We start from the raw sequence: 17,864 nt of genomic DNA, 5'->3' as shown, positions 1-17,864 counted from the left end.
CTGTAAGATATGAAGTGCTGTAAGATTTTGTGGGAAATCAAAACTGCATTCACTTTAGACTTAATAAATAATAAAACACAGTGGATCAACACCAGCAGATGTCTCTCATGTCTCCATCACTGATTGGTGGAAACTTCACACTAGACCTCGAGCAGTTTGGACTGTGTGTCTCTCCACTCTTCTTCCAGACTCTGCTCCCTTAATTTACAAATGAAATGTAAAAATTATGGATACTCCTTTCAGTCAGTTTTTACTTTATTTCAAATAATGTACCTTATTATTTAATTCCATTTCCATAACCGTCCATGGCATTGTTTTTTTTTTTTTACACATTTCATAGGGATCTGAGAACGAAAAAAATCCATGCAGCGTAAAACAAAGACAAAATATATGTTCTAAAACAAACAGAGAAATACGCAGCAGCTAAAAACGAAGCTACATCACAGTGTGTACGGGTTTAAAGGGTTTAAAACTTCAGTTATTCAGGCGTTAAAGTGCACCAGTGGAAGCAGCCTAGCGTCAGTTTCACTCAGACACACGTTTCCTTCAGGTTTGCAGCCGTGTCTGATCTGCGTACAGCAGTACAGTATCCCTGAGAAGGGGGCGGGGTTATGGCTGTAATAAGGACCAATAAGAAGGTCTGGAGAGGATACAGATAAGCCCTATCTCTCTTCCTCCTGCTGCTGCTGTTGTGCTGTAGTTCTATCTGCTGCTGCTAAGCTGGTTTTAGTGCTGGTCGCTTTCTGCAGGCACTTCCAGTCCGCCTCGTTCTCACAGCGCTGAACGCTGCTGAAGAAACGCTTAATCAAACCTTTCGCCTCCATTTTTACTGTGGATAAACAGAAAAAAATACATATTTCAATTCATAATATAAAGAAAATGATCTCAATAATATCTCTCATATTAATAAACTGTTCATAAAACTTAAATGTTTATACAAATTATTATGATTATTATTAGAAGAAGTAACAGAGCTGGGCAGAACACTTTAATAGACAGGGTTCATACACTTTTTAACCAATGAATTTCCATTGTTTTATCTTATGACCACACGATTTTTAAAACATCAGTGCAAACAAACATAAGTCAATAAAACCAAACAAATCAACTTAAACTATATTAAAAATTGATTAAAGTACACCTAAAATGAATATGATGATGTTGACACACAACGTTTAATAATAAAATGTGTGTTAAATTACTGATTTTTAATTTTTTTTTAGCTTAAAATAGATTTTCTCCATCGATAAACAGAAACACAAAGATTTGTAGGCCAAATTTCCAGGACTTTTCCTAAACCTTCTGGGTATTTTTATTTTTCCAAAACTTATCCAAGCCTGGAAAATTGCTATTTTCAAATTCCACGACTTTTCCAGGTTTTTTTTAACCGTATGAACCTTGAATGGATATAAAATATAAATTCTTTATTTCTAAAATTACATATTTTACAGATTTTCTATTGGGCAAGTTTACCCCTGGACTCCCTATATATAATATATATAGGGAATATAACTTTCTGAACTTGATAAGATCTTTGACCAAAATTCACTTTCTATTTCAGATCCCAAATCTCTTTGCCAAAGTATTATTTTTAAACTGTTCTCCTCATCACTTCTCATTTTTATTTCCATTCTATAAAACTCAGATGCTTTCAGATTTCCTTTGGTTAAATGTATATAATCCAGCAAATAATGTGAGGTTTAACATTTATGCTTGAATATATCATACAGCTTCGCAGCTGTAAGTATTTTTAAAAAATAATAATAATTTGCTTTCCAGGTTATATATTTCTATTATTTCCCTATATTACATGAATATTCCATCCTTAAATATATCTGTTACTGTTCATAGACCTATGTGTGTATCCTTAAGTGCAGTCATAAAAAAGACCATCAAAAACGTTATGACGAAACTGGCTCTCATCAGGACCCCTGCAAATTAACAGCTCCTCAGATAAGAGCACCCTAAATGCTTCTTCACAGAGTATTATGGTTTGTTTAACACTGTTTTTAAGTTACTACATGATTCCTTATGTGTTCCTTCATAGCCTGGAAGACTTTAGTATTTATTTACTCAGAAAAACACTGAATAAGAAATTGTGTCCAAACTTTTGACTACTGGTACTGTACATTAAGCATTAGTAATAGTAAAAATATAATGTAATTCATTAGTATTACAATTAAAATCGGGGACTTTTGAGTCACCCCTAAAGGACTCAATTTACACATGCATTTCTGGACAAGCTAAAAACATAAAACAACTGTCACTGAAAGTGAAAGAAGCATGTGGACTGACATTAAAATGTAATATTACATGATTTTAAAACAAACATAAGTTAATTGCTGCTGCTTAAAAGCTTATTAATTTCTTACCTTTCACTCTGTCTTTGGCTTTTTCTTCTACGAGCAGATGAGAGAGGAATCGTGCAAATGACTTGAACAGATCCTACGAGAAGAAAAGCAAATATTCCTGTGAGAAAACTTAACATGTATTGATGTAATAATAAATATAAGAGCAATTTAGGACCACATGCATTTATCCATTTCTCATAGAATATTAATATATTTTTCGGATTATAAAGCGCAATATCAGTGAACGTCTGTTGTCTGGTCTATTTTCATACATAAGGTGCACCAGATTATAAGGAGCATTTTAAGCAACACTAGTAAAGAACACAGTTGTTGTCATGTTCCCTTCTAATTCAGCAGTTGGTGGTAGTGGGGTTGGGGGAACTAAGTTAAGCAAAGTTAAGCTAAGTAAACAAAACTGTAATTCTTAAAAAAACATTTTCTTTTAAAGTCAAACGAGTGCTGGATGTTAATCTACACAGATTTTTCTCCTGAAAACTGTTTATTTGGGTGAGTAAAGCGCTTCCATTTAGATTTCCAATATTTTAGCACAGTTAGCCGTGCTTAGCGCTAGTAAATGCTATCCGATATCGCTACACTAAGGAGCGCTGAGTATTCCGGTGACCCAGGGCGCTATCAGCTAGCGGTTTGTACCATGTAGCTTGTTTTAACATGGAAAACATACAGACTTCAGTCTGATTTACTCATTTCTGAATGGTCTAAGACCTAGCGCTGTGAGTAGCGGCTAATGCTAATACTGCTCCAGCCTTGCTGCTGGAGAAACTTCACTGAAACCCAACCTTATAACTCTGTAGTTCAGTGGAGTGGATTTACTGCTCCTTAATACCTGACTGATAGAATTCATACATAAGGAGCCCTGGTGATTTTGGGGAAAATAAAGGACTTTAAGTGCACCAATAGTGCAAAAAATATGGTAATATAATGCAAACAGTATTAAGCTAACAAATAAATCAATCCTATTCCATAAGACATGCCAAAAGTCAAGGGACACTTCAGGTAAGAACACTTACTTTGGTAGCAAATTTGCCCTTTTTATAGAAAGGGTCCAGTATTTTCACCACAATATCAGCTGCTTCTTTCAGAGTCACGGGCTGATGGGAGATCTGATCGATGTTCGGGTTCAAACCCTCCACCTTGTGTTCCTGCAGCACAGGGTTAAAGGTCACCCTCCGTTTGGTGTCGTTGGGCGGACGGATAAATCTCACGCGACTCTCTTTCGCCTCTTTTTCTTCACATGGCTGGAATAAAACACAAAAATAAAACTGAACAAACATACAGCAGACATGTGTAATGTTTGACAATTTTTGCTTGATGTGACTTTGATTTCTACCATCCCTTTTTCAAAAAAGCTGGGACTGTTCAACAAAAGGCTGGAAAATTAAGTGGTACTAAAAAAACTGAGCTAAAACCGGAAAAGTTACTTTATTTCAGTAATTCAGTTAAAAATGTGAAACTTATATATTACATGGATGTATTACACACAGAGTGATCTATTTTAAGTGTTTATTTCTTTTATTGTTGATGATTTTTGGCTTACAGCCAATAAAAACCCAAAAAATAAGCGTCTTAGAAAATTAGAATACTATGTAAGACCAATTGGTACTTTTGGCAGTGTGGGCAGTGTGCCAAGTCCTGCTAGAAAATGAAATCCACATCTCCATAAAAGTTGTCAGCAGAGTGAAGCATGAAGTGCTGTAAGATTTTGTGGGAAAACAAAACTGCGCTGACACAGTGGATCAACACCAGCAGATGACATGTCTCTCCAAACCATCACTGATTGGTAGAAACTTCACACTAGACCTCAAGCAGTTTGGACTGTGTGTCTCTCCACTCTTCCTCCAGACTCTGATCCCTTGATTTACATATTAAATGTAAAATTTACTGATGATCAGTGATTTGGAGAGACATGTCATCTGCTGGTGTAAGTAGTTATCTTTTTTTACTCTGATTATGAATTATGTATGATTTATTACATGCAGTAAAATACAGAACAGTATGCATACCCAGTTATGTGAGTTTTTTATTAGAACCACTTAAGTTTTGAGATGCTTTACTGTCATAAACATCTGATATGTGTTTTATGATCTATATGTATCTACAATTAGGGTTTTTGAGATTTGCAAATGTATTTATTACATTGCATTACATCACAGTATTCCAACATTTTTGTCATTGTGGTTGTAGAAATAAACTGTATCTAATGTCTCTATAATTAAGGGATAAAGTGGTGATTACTGTTTCAGCTGGGACTCGTGAGGCATCAGACGGTTTCTCCTTCCTGTACAGCGAACAGAAGTTGGACAACAGTTAAGAAAACACTGAGAATATTCCAGAAACATTTTTAATACATCATCAATGAATACAGTACAGGCCAAAAGTTTCTTTATTTTCATGATTGAATGATTTACATTGTAGATTCTCACTGAAGCATCAAAACTATGAATGAACACATGTGGAGTTTTATGTACTTAACAAAAAATGAGCTGAACCTCCACAGTCACCGGACCTGAACCCAATCCAGATTTGAGGTTTGGGGTGAGCTGGAGCACAGAGTGAAGAAGGCAAAGAGCCAGCAAGTGCTAATAAACACCTCTGGGAACTCCTTCCTTCCTTCAAGACTTTTGGAAAACTATTCATTTCAGGTGGCCACCTCTTGAAGCTCATTGAGAGAATGATGCCAAGAGTGTGCAAAGCAGTAATCAGAGCAAAGGGTGGATATTTTGATGAAACTAGAATAGAAACTTTTTTTTAGTTATTTCACCTTTTTTTTGTTAAGTACATAAAACTCCACATGTGTTCATTCATAGTTTTGATGCTTCAGTGAGAATCTACAATGTAAAAAATCATTAAAATAAAGAAAACGCATTGAAAAAGAGGAGGTGTGTCTAAACTTTTGGCCTGTACTGTATGATGATCAATAATGAGTTAAAACAAACTCTTACCTCATTTCCTGAGGCTGTTCTGGCTCTGCTGCTGCTGCTACTGTAGCATCCTCCACATCCTCAGCTGTCTGTTCCAGTGTAACTGTATCTGTATCCACAGGATATCTGACATCTACAGTATGATTCTCTATACAGTTTTCCACATCTGTAGAACTTTCATCTTCAGTGTGATTATTAGCGTTTGTGTCTAAAGAAGAAGCTGAGACTGAAACAGTGCCATCCTGAGCTTCAGGAAGCACAGAAGCACCTCTTTCCTCAAGCTCTGAAGGAACAGTTTCCTCCTTTTTTGGACCGTCGTCCATCTTCTTCCCGAAGTACTGTGATATACAGTGCGAGTCCCTGGCAGCTTCCGCCAGTTTCTGCTGTTTTTTAGTAAGAGCTTTGCCTGCTTTCTTACTGGGGCTGCTCAAGGGTGTGGTTGTGGTTTTGGATTTAGAGGAAGATGAAGATTTAGAGGAAGAGTGAGATGTTTTGGTTCTTTTGCTCTCTTGGTTTCTCTCCTGCTCCAGTTCCTCATCTGCAGGTTCTTCAGAAGTGGGAATCCCGTTCTGAGACGTCTTCAGAAGTTCTGCTGCTGTCTGGAAGGGGTTGGACGACCCACGATACCCTGCTCCTACACGCTTCCTCTTCAGCTATATAGAAAAAAAAAACCAGAATAAATATATATATACAGCTCTGGAAAAATGTTAAAATGAAGAGATCACTTCAGTTTCTGAATCAGTTTCTCTGATTTTGCTATTTATAGGTTTATGTTTGAGTAAAATGAACATTGATGTTTTATTCTATAAACTACAGACAACATTTCTCCTAAATTACAAATAAAAATATTCTCATTTAGAGCATTTATGTGCAAAAAATGAGAAATGGCTGAAATAACAAAAAAATGTAAAGAAAACAAGTTTTAAGAGTTCAGAAATCAATATTTATTGGTTTTTAATCACATGGTTGGTTTTCATGCATCTTGGCATCATGTTCTTCTCCACCAGTCTTACACACTGCTTGTGGATAACTTATAATATGCTTTACTCCTGGTGCAAAAAAAATTCAAGCAGTTCAGTTTGGTTTAATGGCTTGTGATCATCCATCTTCCTCTTGATTGTATTCCAGAGATTTTATCAATAGGTTAAATGAAACACACTCATCATTTTTTAAATGTGAATCTGTGAAACATGGTGGTGGTAGTATCATGTATCAGTATCACGTTTTAATGCATCTGGGCTAGGAAGGCCTGCAATCACTGATATAACAATACATTCTTGATTATATCAGCTTTCTGATTCTGAGGAAAAAAAAAAACAATAAAAAAGGAAATATCTGTGAGCTGGATCTTTAGAGAATGTGGGTCATCCAGCAAGACGATGACCCTAAATACACAAGACATTCTACCATACAAAACGGTTAAAAAAAAAAAAAATGAAGTTAATGTTTTGGAATGGGACCAAGTCGAAGTTCTGATCTTAATCCAGTAGAAATGTTGTGGGCGGGGCTGAAGCTGTTTTGTATGTAGGAATGGGCGGGGCTAACATTCCTACAAGTCGATGTGCATCACTTTTTTAGGTGCAGTTCTTACGCCACAAGGGTCATACCGCAATATGTCATTTTGGATCATTTTTGTCTCATTTGATTAATTTGGTTGTCTTCTTTTACAATATATTCTAGATCAGGGGTCGGCAATAGGCGGCTAGTGGGCCAGATGTGGCCTGCAAGCATGAAACATCTGGCCCGTGAGGTTGTTTGAACTATAATGAATGTTAGTGGAAAAAAAAATAAAATAAAATGCTTCTCCGGAGAGCTTTTGTTTACATACCTCCCCGTCTCTCACTGTCGCGCTCGGTGTGAATTTAGTTTCTGTCAGTTTTCATTTTTCCACTTGTTCTCAGGCTCCCTATCTCCTTATAAGGGCGTTTTTTCCAAGACGTGTCCCAATTCACTAGCCGGGGCAGCAGCAGTGTATTGGACAGCGACCCTGACGACACGGGTTCGATCTTGGGTTTACCTGCTTTGAATTCAACTGTTCTGCAATTGGGTTCAACAACCCTCTGGGCTGGAGAGCTACTAGTCTGGCTCATGGAAAACCTTAATTGCCAACCCCTGCTCTAGACTGTATTACACTGCTGATAAAACATCCCACTTACTGAATAGATCTGAGAGGCTGAAGTAAAGCCCTGCTGTTCTTCAGGAACAACTGATGAAGAAGAGGAGGAGGAGGAAGCTGCTTCCATCTGAGTGTCCTTACGTTCCTCTTCATTCACACTAGACGCACGTGCATCTCCACCCTCCTCCACAAGGGGCACCACTGAATCACCAGCACCTTTCTTCAGCTCAGACACCTGGAATTAAATAAAATAAACCAAAAATGGTCAAAATAATGACATACAACTTATTCTTTAAAAAGACAAAAAAACAGAAAATATATATATACAACTCACCCTTTTAAGAACTGCAGCCTTGTAAAGGTTTGCTGATTTGCAGGATTTGAACACTTCATACTCGATTTCTACAGCCAGAGACGTAGAGTCTGAGCTGAAAGGAGGGAAATTGAAATGAAATGTTAACAACCAAAGGTCAGAATGATTATTATTAAAGAGCTTAATGCTAAAACATCTAATGACAAAATCACACTTATGAATCTGATTTAATTCGGTCATTGTAGAACTAACTATATATTAATAATGCACATCGGCTTGTAGGAATATTAGCCCCGCCCATTCCTACATACAAAACAGCCTTAGCCCCGCCCACAACGTTTCTACTGGATTAAGAGCAGAACTTTGACTTGGTCCCATTTCAAAACATTAACTTCATTCTTGAGCAGGGGTGTCCAAACTTTTTTTGTTGGGGGCCAGAAGGAGAAATATATTTGAAGTCACGGCCCACAGACTCTGTAATAAATCAAATAATGAAATATACCACTTTAAATAATACTTTTTCTTGATTATTTTTATGTACACACCATTTTACTTGACTTACTATCTTTATTTATCTTTGACAGTGTTGTTTATACTAAGATTTTTTCAAATTAATGTTTCATTTTATGATGTCTCTTTATATTAAACTCCTTAATTAAGGCAACTTTTAGACTCTTTAGCCCGTTTTTCTGCGCTACAACTGCGCACCCTCTCCGCTTTTAGACTCTTTGCCCCGTTTTTCTGCGCTAGAAATGCGCACCCTCTCCGCTTTTAGACTCTTTGGCCCGTTTTTCTGCGCTACAACTGCGCAACCTCTCCGCTTTTAGACTCTTTGGCCCGTTTTTCTGCGCTACAACTGCGCACCCTCTCCGCTTTTAGACTCTTTGGCCCGTTTTTCTGCGCTACAACTGCGCACCCTCTCCGCTTTTAGACTCTTTGGCCCGTTTTTCTGCGCTACAACTGCGCAATCTCTCCGCTTTTAGACTCTTTGGCCCGTTTTTCTGCGCTACAACTGCGCAATCTCTCCGCTTTTAGACTCTTTGGCCCGTTTTTCTGTGCTAGAAATGCGCACCCTCTACGCTTTTAGACTCTTTGGCCCGTTTTTCTGTGCTAGAAATGCGCACCCTCTCCGCTTTTAGACTCTTTGGCCCGTTTTTCAGAGCTAGAAATGCGCACCCTCTCCGCTTTTAGACTCTTTGGCCCGTTTTTCAGAGCTAGAACTGCGCAACCTCTCCGCTTTTAGACTCTTTGGCCGTTTTTTTGGCGCTACAACTGCGCACTCTCTCCGCTTTTAGACTCTTTGGCCAGTTTCTGACACCTAGTGTTCAAACTTTGAATCTCACATTATAAAAACCTGCTTAACAGCGGGCCAACTTTCATTCTATTTCTAAAATACCTTGCGGGCCGCTCCAAAAAAGGAAACGGGCCGCAAATGGCCCGCGGGCCGTAGTTTGGACACCCCTGGTCTTGAGTATTTAGGGTCATCGTCTTGCTGCATGACCCACATTCTTTAAAGTTTCAGCTCACAGATATGTCCGCATCAAAGATATGACGACATTTTGTTCAGAATCAGAAAGCTGATTTAATCAAGTATTGTTTTATCAATGATGGCAAGCCTTCCTGGCCCAGATGGAGTAAAACAGGCCCAAACCGTGATACTGCCACCAGTATGCCACCATGTTTCACAGATTCACTTAATTAAAAAATAAAATTAAATGTCAACAACCAAAGGTTAGAAAGGATATTATATAAGAGCTTATTGTCTAAAACATCTAATGATAAAATCACACATATGAAGCTGATTTTTATGGAGCCCCTAAAATGTTGTGGTGTATTTTTTTTTTTTACATAGAAAGTGGTGAGCACCACTTACTAAATCGTGAGCACCACTTACTAAGTCGTGAGCACAACATACTAAGTAGTGAGCACCACATACTAAGTCGTGAGCACCACATACTAAGTCGTGAGCACCACATACTAAGTTGTGAGCACCACATAGTAAGACGAGAGCACCACTTACTAAGTCGTGAGCGCCAGATAATGGTAGCTAGCAAGCTATAGTTTAAACTGGCATATGTTCATATTTCAGTGGGGAATGTTTTAGCTAATGTTAGCTAGGTTAGCTAAATGTTAACTACTTTATTTCAGTGAGGAATGTTTTAGCTAATGTTAGCTAATGTTAACTACTTTCTTTTAGTGGGGAATGTTTTAGCTAATGTTAGCTAGGTTAGCTAATGTTAACTACTTTATTTCAGTGGGGAATGTTTTAGCTAATGTTAGCTAGGTTAGCTAATGTTAACTACTTTATTTTAGTGGGAAATGTTTCAGCTAATGTTAGCTAGGTTAGCTAATGTTAACTACTTTCTTTTAGTGGGGAATGTTTTAGCTAATGTTAGCTAGGTTAGCTAATGTTAACTACTTTATTTCAGTGGGGAATGTAAGTGCTCACAACTTAGTATGCGGTGCTCACGACTTAGTATGCGGTGCTCACGACTTAGTATGCGGTGCTCGCGACTTGGTACGTGGTGCTCACGACTTAGTAAGTGGGGCTCACGACTTAGTAAGTGGTGCTCACGATTTAGTAAGTGGTGCTCACGACTTATTATGTGGCGCTCACAACTTATTATGTGGTGCTCACGACTTAGTAAGTGGTGCTCACGACTTAGTAAGTGGTGCTCACGACTTAGTAAGTGGTGCTCACGATTTAGTAAGTGGTGCTCACGACTTAGCAAGTGGTGCTCACGACTTATTATGTGGTGCTCACGACTTATTATGTGGTGCACACCACTTTCTACATAAAAAAAAAATAAATACTCCACGTCCCTTTAGGGGCTCCGTAGATTTTCTACTGTTCTTTGTAGAATTTCCTAATATAATAGAAACAACTTTTATACTAAGTTTACTTATAGTTTACGTGCTTTAATACCTGTTTGTGTGATTGCTTACAGATCTCTGGTTGGTCAGGGTCTCCTGCAACAGAGACAGACAGTGCTCCCTTGCCTGAGGAGTAAACACACACACACACACACACACACACACACAAAATTAAAAAATTACAAACACATTTATAGCACACCTATCACAATTGCCAAAGTTTAATAATCTGAACTTTCTATTCCTTACATTTTAATAATAAATCGCCTCGTCACTCCTATTTCATTTCAGCTTGTGCACTATAGGACTCTGTGGGCGTGGCCTAAGTTTTTGTCTATTACTTTTATACTGTTAAGCCTAGCTATAATTGATAAACAGTGTTGTATCAACACTGTACTGTAAGTGTATTATTTCCAGTATACTGCAAGCTAAGAGGCTCAATTTAAGACAAGCAATGCCTGGAGTGTACCACTAGGGGGCAGCTCTCTTCCATCTCTGCCACGTTTCCCAATAAAACATGATTAAACCTAAACCTGCATTATATACTGCTGTTCCCATGACCTTCTGAACGTCAGTGAACATTTGTGACATTTAGCAGAAACTCTTATCTATCTGTTAATCTGAACTGACACCACTCCTCTCAGTCAGATCCGAGCTGTGGTTCTTCATAGCTCGGCTGTGGTTCACAGTTTTTTTCACATAATATTCTATTTCAGACTAAAGCGAAGGGGTGAAAGCACCCGTACGGACTTTAACCACAGAATATCTCTACCATCAATGAGCTGTTAGTGTGGGTCAGATGCAGCAGTATTAAAAAATTAAGAGGCCACTTCAGTTTCTGAATCAGTTTCTCTGATTTTGCTATTTATAGGTTTATGTTTGAGTAAAATGAACATTGTTGTTTTATTCTATAAACTACATACATCATTTCTCCCAAATTACAAATAAAAATATTGTCATTTAGAGCATTTATTTGCAGAAAATGAGAAATGGCTAAAATAACAAATAAAAGTTTTAAGAGTTTATAAATCAATATTTGCTGGAATAACCCTGGTGTTTTTTAATCACAGTTTTTTTCATGCATCTTGGCATCATATTCTCCTCCTCCACCAGTCTTACACACTGCTTTTGGATAACTTTATGCTGCTTTACTCCTGGTGCAAAAAATCAAGCAGTTCAGTTTGGTGGTTTGATGGCTTGTGATCATCCATCTTCCTCTTGATTTTATTCCAAAGTTTTTCAATTTGGTAAAATTAAAAAAGAAACTCATCATTTTTTATAATCAGGAGATTCTAGACTTCTTCAATATGTTTTAAATTCTAACTACACTCTACACTCTAATGCATTTTTAACATTAAAAGTTTAAATATGTTGCTTTGTAATAATAAGATATACCAGTAGGCCTGGTATGATGATAACATTTTCGGGACAATATATATTGACTTATACATTATTGTGATAAACGATAATAGTCATTTTAATGCGCCACTATAGAAAATGCTTTTTCCTGCTTATGGGCTCCCAAAGGAGCTGTAAGACAGTGTGCCACAGTAATAATATACTAGCATAATAATACTTTTACACCAGTTTACAGTGAAAAAGTATAATAGTTGTGACTATTATAGGTGTATTAAATACCTTCCTCAGTGTAAATAAATGCACTGGGTTCCTACACGTTTTAACTTATTAATTTCCATGATTTTTTCAGGACTTTTCCATTTTTAAAATGGTGCAGACATGGACAATAAAACCAAAAATCAATGAAAACTATAATCAAAATAGATTCTAATAGGCCTAAAATTTATCAGACACACAATCTTTAATAATGAAATGTGTGTCAGATCCTGAGAGCTCCATTGCGTAGAGCTGAATTACTGAATTAACTCTGAGCTGATGTATTTATTCGTTCAAAATAGATTTTCTCCATCGATAAACAGAAACACAAAGATTTGCAGAGAAATATTTTTGGGGTATTTTTATTTTTCCAAAACTTATCCAGGCCTGGAAATTGTTAATTTCAAATACCATGACTTTTCCAGTTTTTTCATGATCGTACGAACCCTGCAGGAGGCAGGCTATGTGGAGTCTATGTATATATATATATGTCTATGTCATTATCAGTACAGTGATGGCGGCGCCCAGAGCTACGAAGAAGCACTATTGGATGCAAGAAGTGTTTTTTAATAAGCTTCTTGTGCACTTTTTTCAAGTTATTAATGCCTCGATTTAAATGTCAGGGCTCTCCGGAGCTTCTTTGAGCTGGATAACGGTGTAAAAACTATTTATCGGGACAAAAGATGCCCCGATATGGCTATTTTACAGAGTGCTGGGCAAAAAGCACAAAATTACTAGATCTCAGAAAGCTGTAGGAGAGCGGAAGAAAGCTATTCAATAAAGGTAAGTACTTTTTATCATGTTTTACTACAACAAAAGTCCATTTTACAACTGAGCTGATGTATTTATTCGCTCAAAATAGATTTTTTCTATACTAACTAAAACACAAAGATTTGTAGCCAAATTTTCATTACTTTTCCACAACTCTTCCAGGTTTTTCATGACGATACGAACCCTGGACTAATCTGGGGAGCTGGAGAGACGCAGGAATTTCTCACAGAGCTGAGAATAATGTGAGGATAATTTTAGAGAGGTCTTTAGTTCAGTCTGACAGTTGCTTTGATCACTCTATTGAACAGTGACCTGCGTTCTGGCACCTGCTGGCCCTGCTGGATTAAACTGAACTGAGCTGGATACTGGAGCAGATCACCGAGAGCAGCTGCCAGAGGCCGTTACCTTCACTGTGAGCCGGGGGATCCTCTGACTGCTGGCCTCCTTTAACAGACAATCAGCGTCTGAAACACACAGAGAACACAGTATTACAGTACTGTATACACTCCTTATTATATAGTGCATAATGCAGCATAATGTTGGTTATTTAGTGCAGAATGTTGTTGACTGTAGATAAAATTTTGTCTTAAAAGAGACAAAGTAAACACTATTAATCAATATATTACAGATTATTTGGGATGTAAAAATGTGTACAGATACGTATACAGCTCGGAAAACATAAAAAGACCACTTCAGTCAGTTTGATGTTGCTATTTATAGGTTTATGTTTGAGTAAAATGAACATTGGTGTTTTATTCTATAAACTACAGACAACATTTCTCCCAAATTCCAAATAAAAATATTCTCATTTAGAGCATTTATTTACAGAAAATGAGAACTCTGATTAAAAAATTTTAATTAAAAAACAGGGTTATTTTACCAAATATTGAAGAGATATATTTATTATTTATTTTTTTCTACGTACAACTGACTCATAATAAATACATAAAATCGCAGATAAAAAAGATTAAAAAGAAAAAAGATAAAATGAAATAAAAAGGAGGTGTGAGAGGTATGGCATGTTTATTACTGTTTACATAATAAGGCAAAAATGATTCACAGTAAAAATTACCATAGTTTATGGACTATAGGGTGCACCGTATTTTAAGTTATGTCTATTTTTATACATAAGGCGCACTGAATTATGAACTGAACAAGGGTGCTGCCATTATTCCCTTCTAATTCAGCAAAGTCAATTTACTGCTGGATGTTAATATTCACTGATTTCTCTGCTTAAAAATGTTTATTTGGGTGAGTAAGCAGCGCTAACTGCAGTTAGCGCTGCTTAGGGTTAGAAAAATGCCACCTAACAGCGCTACAATGAGGAACCCTAAGTATTCCGGTAATCCCGGGCGCTATCAGCTAGTGGTTCATCCCATGTAGCTTGTTTTAACACGGTAAACACACAGACTACAGTCCAATATACTCACTTCTGAACAGTGAAAGAGCTAGTGCTGCGGTTAGCGGCTAATGCTAATACTGCTCCAGTCTTGGTGCTGGAGAAACTTTACTGAAACTCCTGTATAACTCTGTACTTTAGCGAAGTGGCTTTACTGCTCCTTAATACCTGACTGATAGAATTCATACATAAGGTGCACCGGATTATAAGGAGCACTGATGATTTAAAAAGAAATTGCAGTTGGTGGGGAATGGCCTTTTTTGCTTGTAAACTTACCATATTTACCCTAAAAGCGTAAAGTGATGGGTATTCTCTGCTGAACACAACAGCTGAACAAACTGTAGGTGAGATCTGTACCTGTATAGGAATACTTACCTGGTGGAACAAAAGTCTCTTTTGGCCCTCCTGATGCCTGGAAATAAAGACAAACAGAATGTAACAGACAGACATACCAAACAAACCTACATATTACCATTGGTGCACTGTTGTTATACAGTACTGTCCTATTGTTTAAAGGCTTTGAAGGACAAAAACTAATACAGCTGTTCTGTATGTATATGTGAAAACAGTAGCGAAACTGTTTGGTCTTGCTCATAAACTGCAGACTGGAATAAGTTTAAAGCTGGTAAGTTTCACTCTGAGTAAAGACTGTAGCCAACAGCTGGAAAACAGATGTGTGTTTGGGGGAGGGGTGCGAGAGAGTGAGAGTGAGAGAAAGAGAGATAGAGAGCAAGAGAAAAGAAGAAAAAGAGAGTGAAAAGAAATGGGAAAGAATGTGCTGAATGGTATTCAGTCCATACAAGCTGCTCACTGATTGGTTGTTGTCGGCATGTGCATGTAAATACATTTATCATAAAATAATGAAATCAGTATCATCATCACTATATTGGGTTACACAAGTTTTGGAGCCCTTTTTTAATTTTATTACATACAAAATCACATAAAATAAAAAGGTACCATTGATGACCCTAATAAAAAGCTGAAAAAAACAGTCGAAATTCAGGAAATCCTTAACAGGTAATGTCCTTACAAAAAAAAATAATGCTGCTGGGAACTTGGTCTTTGGTCCACTCTGATTTAATCACACAAACACAAGGTAACACCAGGTAAATTACACCCATAAAATAATCTAACTCTCGATCACTAATGTCAGCTGAAAAGTTCTTTGCATAAAATCAATCTCACATAACTGTGATAGAAGCACAAAACTCATTATTTAAAAGTTCTTAGTTCTCCCTCATCTGCTGATTTGCGACAGACAGCAGGTACAGATCCCTCCCTTAGACGAAGTCTGCAAGCTTATCCTGCTGTGTACTGTCTGCGATTCTCAACCAGCAGACCAAAATGACTGAAATTGCGAATCTTCATCTGATCTAGTGGGTAGGGCTCTGATGGAGGGGTTGATGTGTGGGGGGTGGAGCCAAGCGGGTTCTATGCAGGTTTCCTTATTGTGATGTCACTATAAGGGAGGAGCATCCAAACAGCTCTTAGAAGCCAATGATTCCTGACACCAAACTCTTTCAGCTAATTTGCAAAAAAACAGGTGTTTTTTGGTGTTTGAAGTGTTTATAATGTTTTATAGGGGCAGTTAAGGCCCAAGTGGGAATTGAAGCATGCAAAAAAAAAACATTTTTTTTTTTACATAATATGTCCCCTTTTTATTGTTTCTGGCAAGTTTTATATTCCTTCAGGTTGCAAATAATATAGAAACCATGTTTCCGATTACAATCATACATCAGTAATTTCTAATTGGTTCTCAATACATTCAAAGCACACAGTAAGGAAAGAGAAAGAGAAAGAGAGAGAGAGAGAGAATGTGAGAAAATGAGAGAGTTAACCAGGTTTTACCTTGCGTAAACTCATCTGCTTCTTAAACATATCGCCAAACTCCTTCTTGCGTTTCTCAGAATCTTCCTCTCCACTGCCCTCCCAATCCTCATCATGCCTGAACACACAAACACACATTTTACATTTTAGATTCTTAAAAGTAGCTCCTCTAGCTTATATTAGACAGCTTTTGCACATCTCTGCTGGATTTTCTCAGTCAGTTTTATGAGGTAGAGTCACCTGGAATTCAGGCTTTCAGTTAACAGCTGTGCTGAACTCGTCAAGAGTTATTTTTATTAGAATTTCTTGTCTCTTAATGTAAAGGTTTGAGAGCATCAGTTAAAGTAAAGTAGTGAAGAGGTAGAGTTACAGGTATACAGTGAATAGTGAATATTTGAGTAATGTTCGAATCCAGATTATGAGAAACAAAAACTACTCAACTAAATAAAAAAAGGTTAAAAAGAAGGTTAAAGTACTTTCAGAAATTAGGGTAAGTCAATCCGAAAGTCAATTTCAAAAACTTTGAAATTATCCTCAAGCGCAGTCACAAAAAAGACCATCAAAAACATTACGATGATGAAACTGGCACTAGGCCTGTTACAGTAACTGCATTATCGATTTATCGAACAATAAATGGACACTACCTTTATAATATTTGATTATCGTGATATAGTCTATTGTGTTTATATGAATGTTTGTTCACATATATATAACAGAGAAAAGTATTTTAGACATGCTGTAAAAAAAAAAAAAAAACTTAAACTGCAACTCCATACACATGGCGTGGACCGTAGTAGGTAAAGAAAACAGTATATATTTCCCAAACTATGATTATTAAAAATATTGTTGTATTTTAAAGAGTATATACGTTTGTATTAATGTCATTGACATTTAAATGGTCTTAAAATGACAATATTGTTTTACATTACATTACATTTGGCAGATGCTTTTGTTCAAAGCGACTTACAATAGTGAAGTACAGAAATAATCGAATTTAAAGGTAAAAACATCTTTAGACAGGGCCTAAAGGAGGTTGAAGGGAAATAATAGGATAGAGGAGTGAAGGAAGGGAAGAAGGAAATGAGGTTAGAAGTAGTTTGTAGTTAGTTAGAGGTGTTAGGAGAGTAGGTGCTCTTTGAAGAGCTCTGTCTTCAGGAGTTTATTAAAGATAGTGAGAGATTCTCCTGATCTGGTAGTAGAAGGTAGTTAGTTAGAGGTGTTAGGAGAGTAAGTGCTCTTTGAAGAGCTCTGTCTTCAGGAGTTTATTAAAGATAGTGAGAGATTCTCCTGATCTGGTAGTAGAAGGTAGTTAGTTAGAGGTGTTAGGAGAGTAAGTGCTCTTTGAAGAGCTCAGTCTTCAGGAGTTTATTAAAGATAGTGAGAGATTCTCCTGATCTGGTAGTAGAAGGTAGTTTGTTAGAGGTGTTAGGAGAGTAAGAGCTCTTTGAAGAGCTCTGTCTTCAGGAGTTTATTAAAGATAGTGAGAGATTCTCCTGATCTGGTAGTAGAAGGTAGTTAGTTAGAGGTGTTAGGAGAGTAAGTGCTCTTTGAAGAGCTCTGTCTTCAGGAGTTTATTAAAGATAGTGAGAGATTCTCCTGATCTGGTAGTAGAAGGTAGTTTGTTAGAGGTGTTAGGAGAGTAAGAGCTCTTTGAAGAGCT

The 17,864-nt window shown here is 37.1% G+C and overlaps 2 protein-coding genes across 5 annotated transcripts in view; one reads left to right on the top strand and one right to left on the bottom strand.

The window, feature by feature from the left end:
- si:ch211-120g10.1 (butyrophilin subfamily 1 member A1) overlaps positions 1-17,864 on the top strand; it is a 125,546-nt gene that overhangs the window by 17,062 nt on the left and 90,620 nt on the right. Inside the window, exon 11 of one of the 4 annotated variants that reach the window (XR_007427093.1) lies at positions 16,565-16,611. The exons of the other annotated variants lie outside the window; for them this stretch is intronic. The gene's annotated coding sequence lies outside the window, so the exon portion shown is untranslated. Of the gene's footprint in view, positions 1-16,564; positions 16,612-17,864 lie in introns of those variants that run through there. 4 annotated transcript variants of the gene reach the window in all.
- Positions 312-17,864, bottom strand: part of recql5 (RecQ helicase-like 5) — a 49,409-nt gene continuing 31,856 nt past the window's right edge. The window contains exons 9-19 of the mRNA XM_022664964.2: positions 16,226-16,322; positions 14,753-14,789; positions 13,384-13,442; positions 10,646-10,719; positions 7,741-7,834; positions 7,447-7,641; positions 5,312-5,943; positions 4,605-4,647; positions 3,380-3,607; positions 2,373-2,445; positions 312-829 (exon numbers count right to left, since the gene is read on the bottom strand). Of these exons, the coding sequence (XP_022520685.2) occupies positions 663-829; positions 2,373-2,445; positions 3,380-3,607; positions 4,605-4,647; positions 5,312-5,943; positions 7,447-7,641; positions 7,741-7,834; positions 10,646-10,719; positions 13,384-13,442; positions 14,753-14,789; positions 16,226-16,322 (1,699 nt within the window). The 3' untranslated portion in view covers positions 312-662. The remainder of the gene's footprint in view (positions 830-2,372; positions 2,446-3,379; positions 3,608-4,604; positions 4,648-5,311; positions 5,944-7,446; positions 7,642-7,740; positions 7,835-10,645; positions 10,720-13,383; positions 13,443-14,752; positions 14,790-16,225; positions 16,323-17,864) is intronic.

This window comes from Astyanax mexicanus, chromosome 19 (genome assembly GCF_023375975.1).
Source record: "Astyanax mexicanus isolate ESR-SI-001 chromosome 19, AstMex3_surface, whole genome shotgun sequence".
Lineage (NCBI taxonomy): Eukaryota > Metazoa > Chordata > Actinopteri > Characiformes > Acestrorhamphidae > Astyanax > Astyanax mexicanus.
This window is presented reverse-complemented; position numbering and strand designations above follow the sequence as displayed.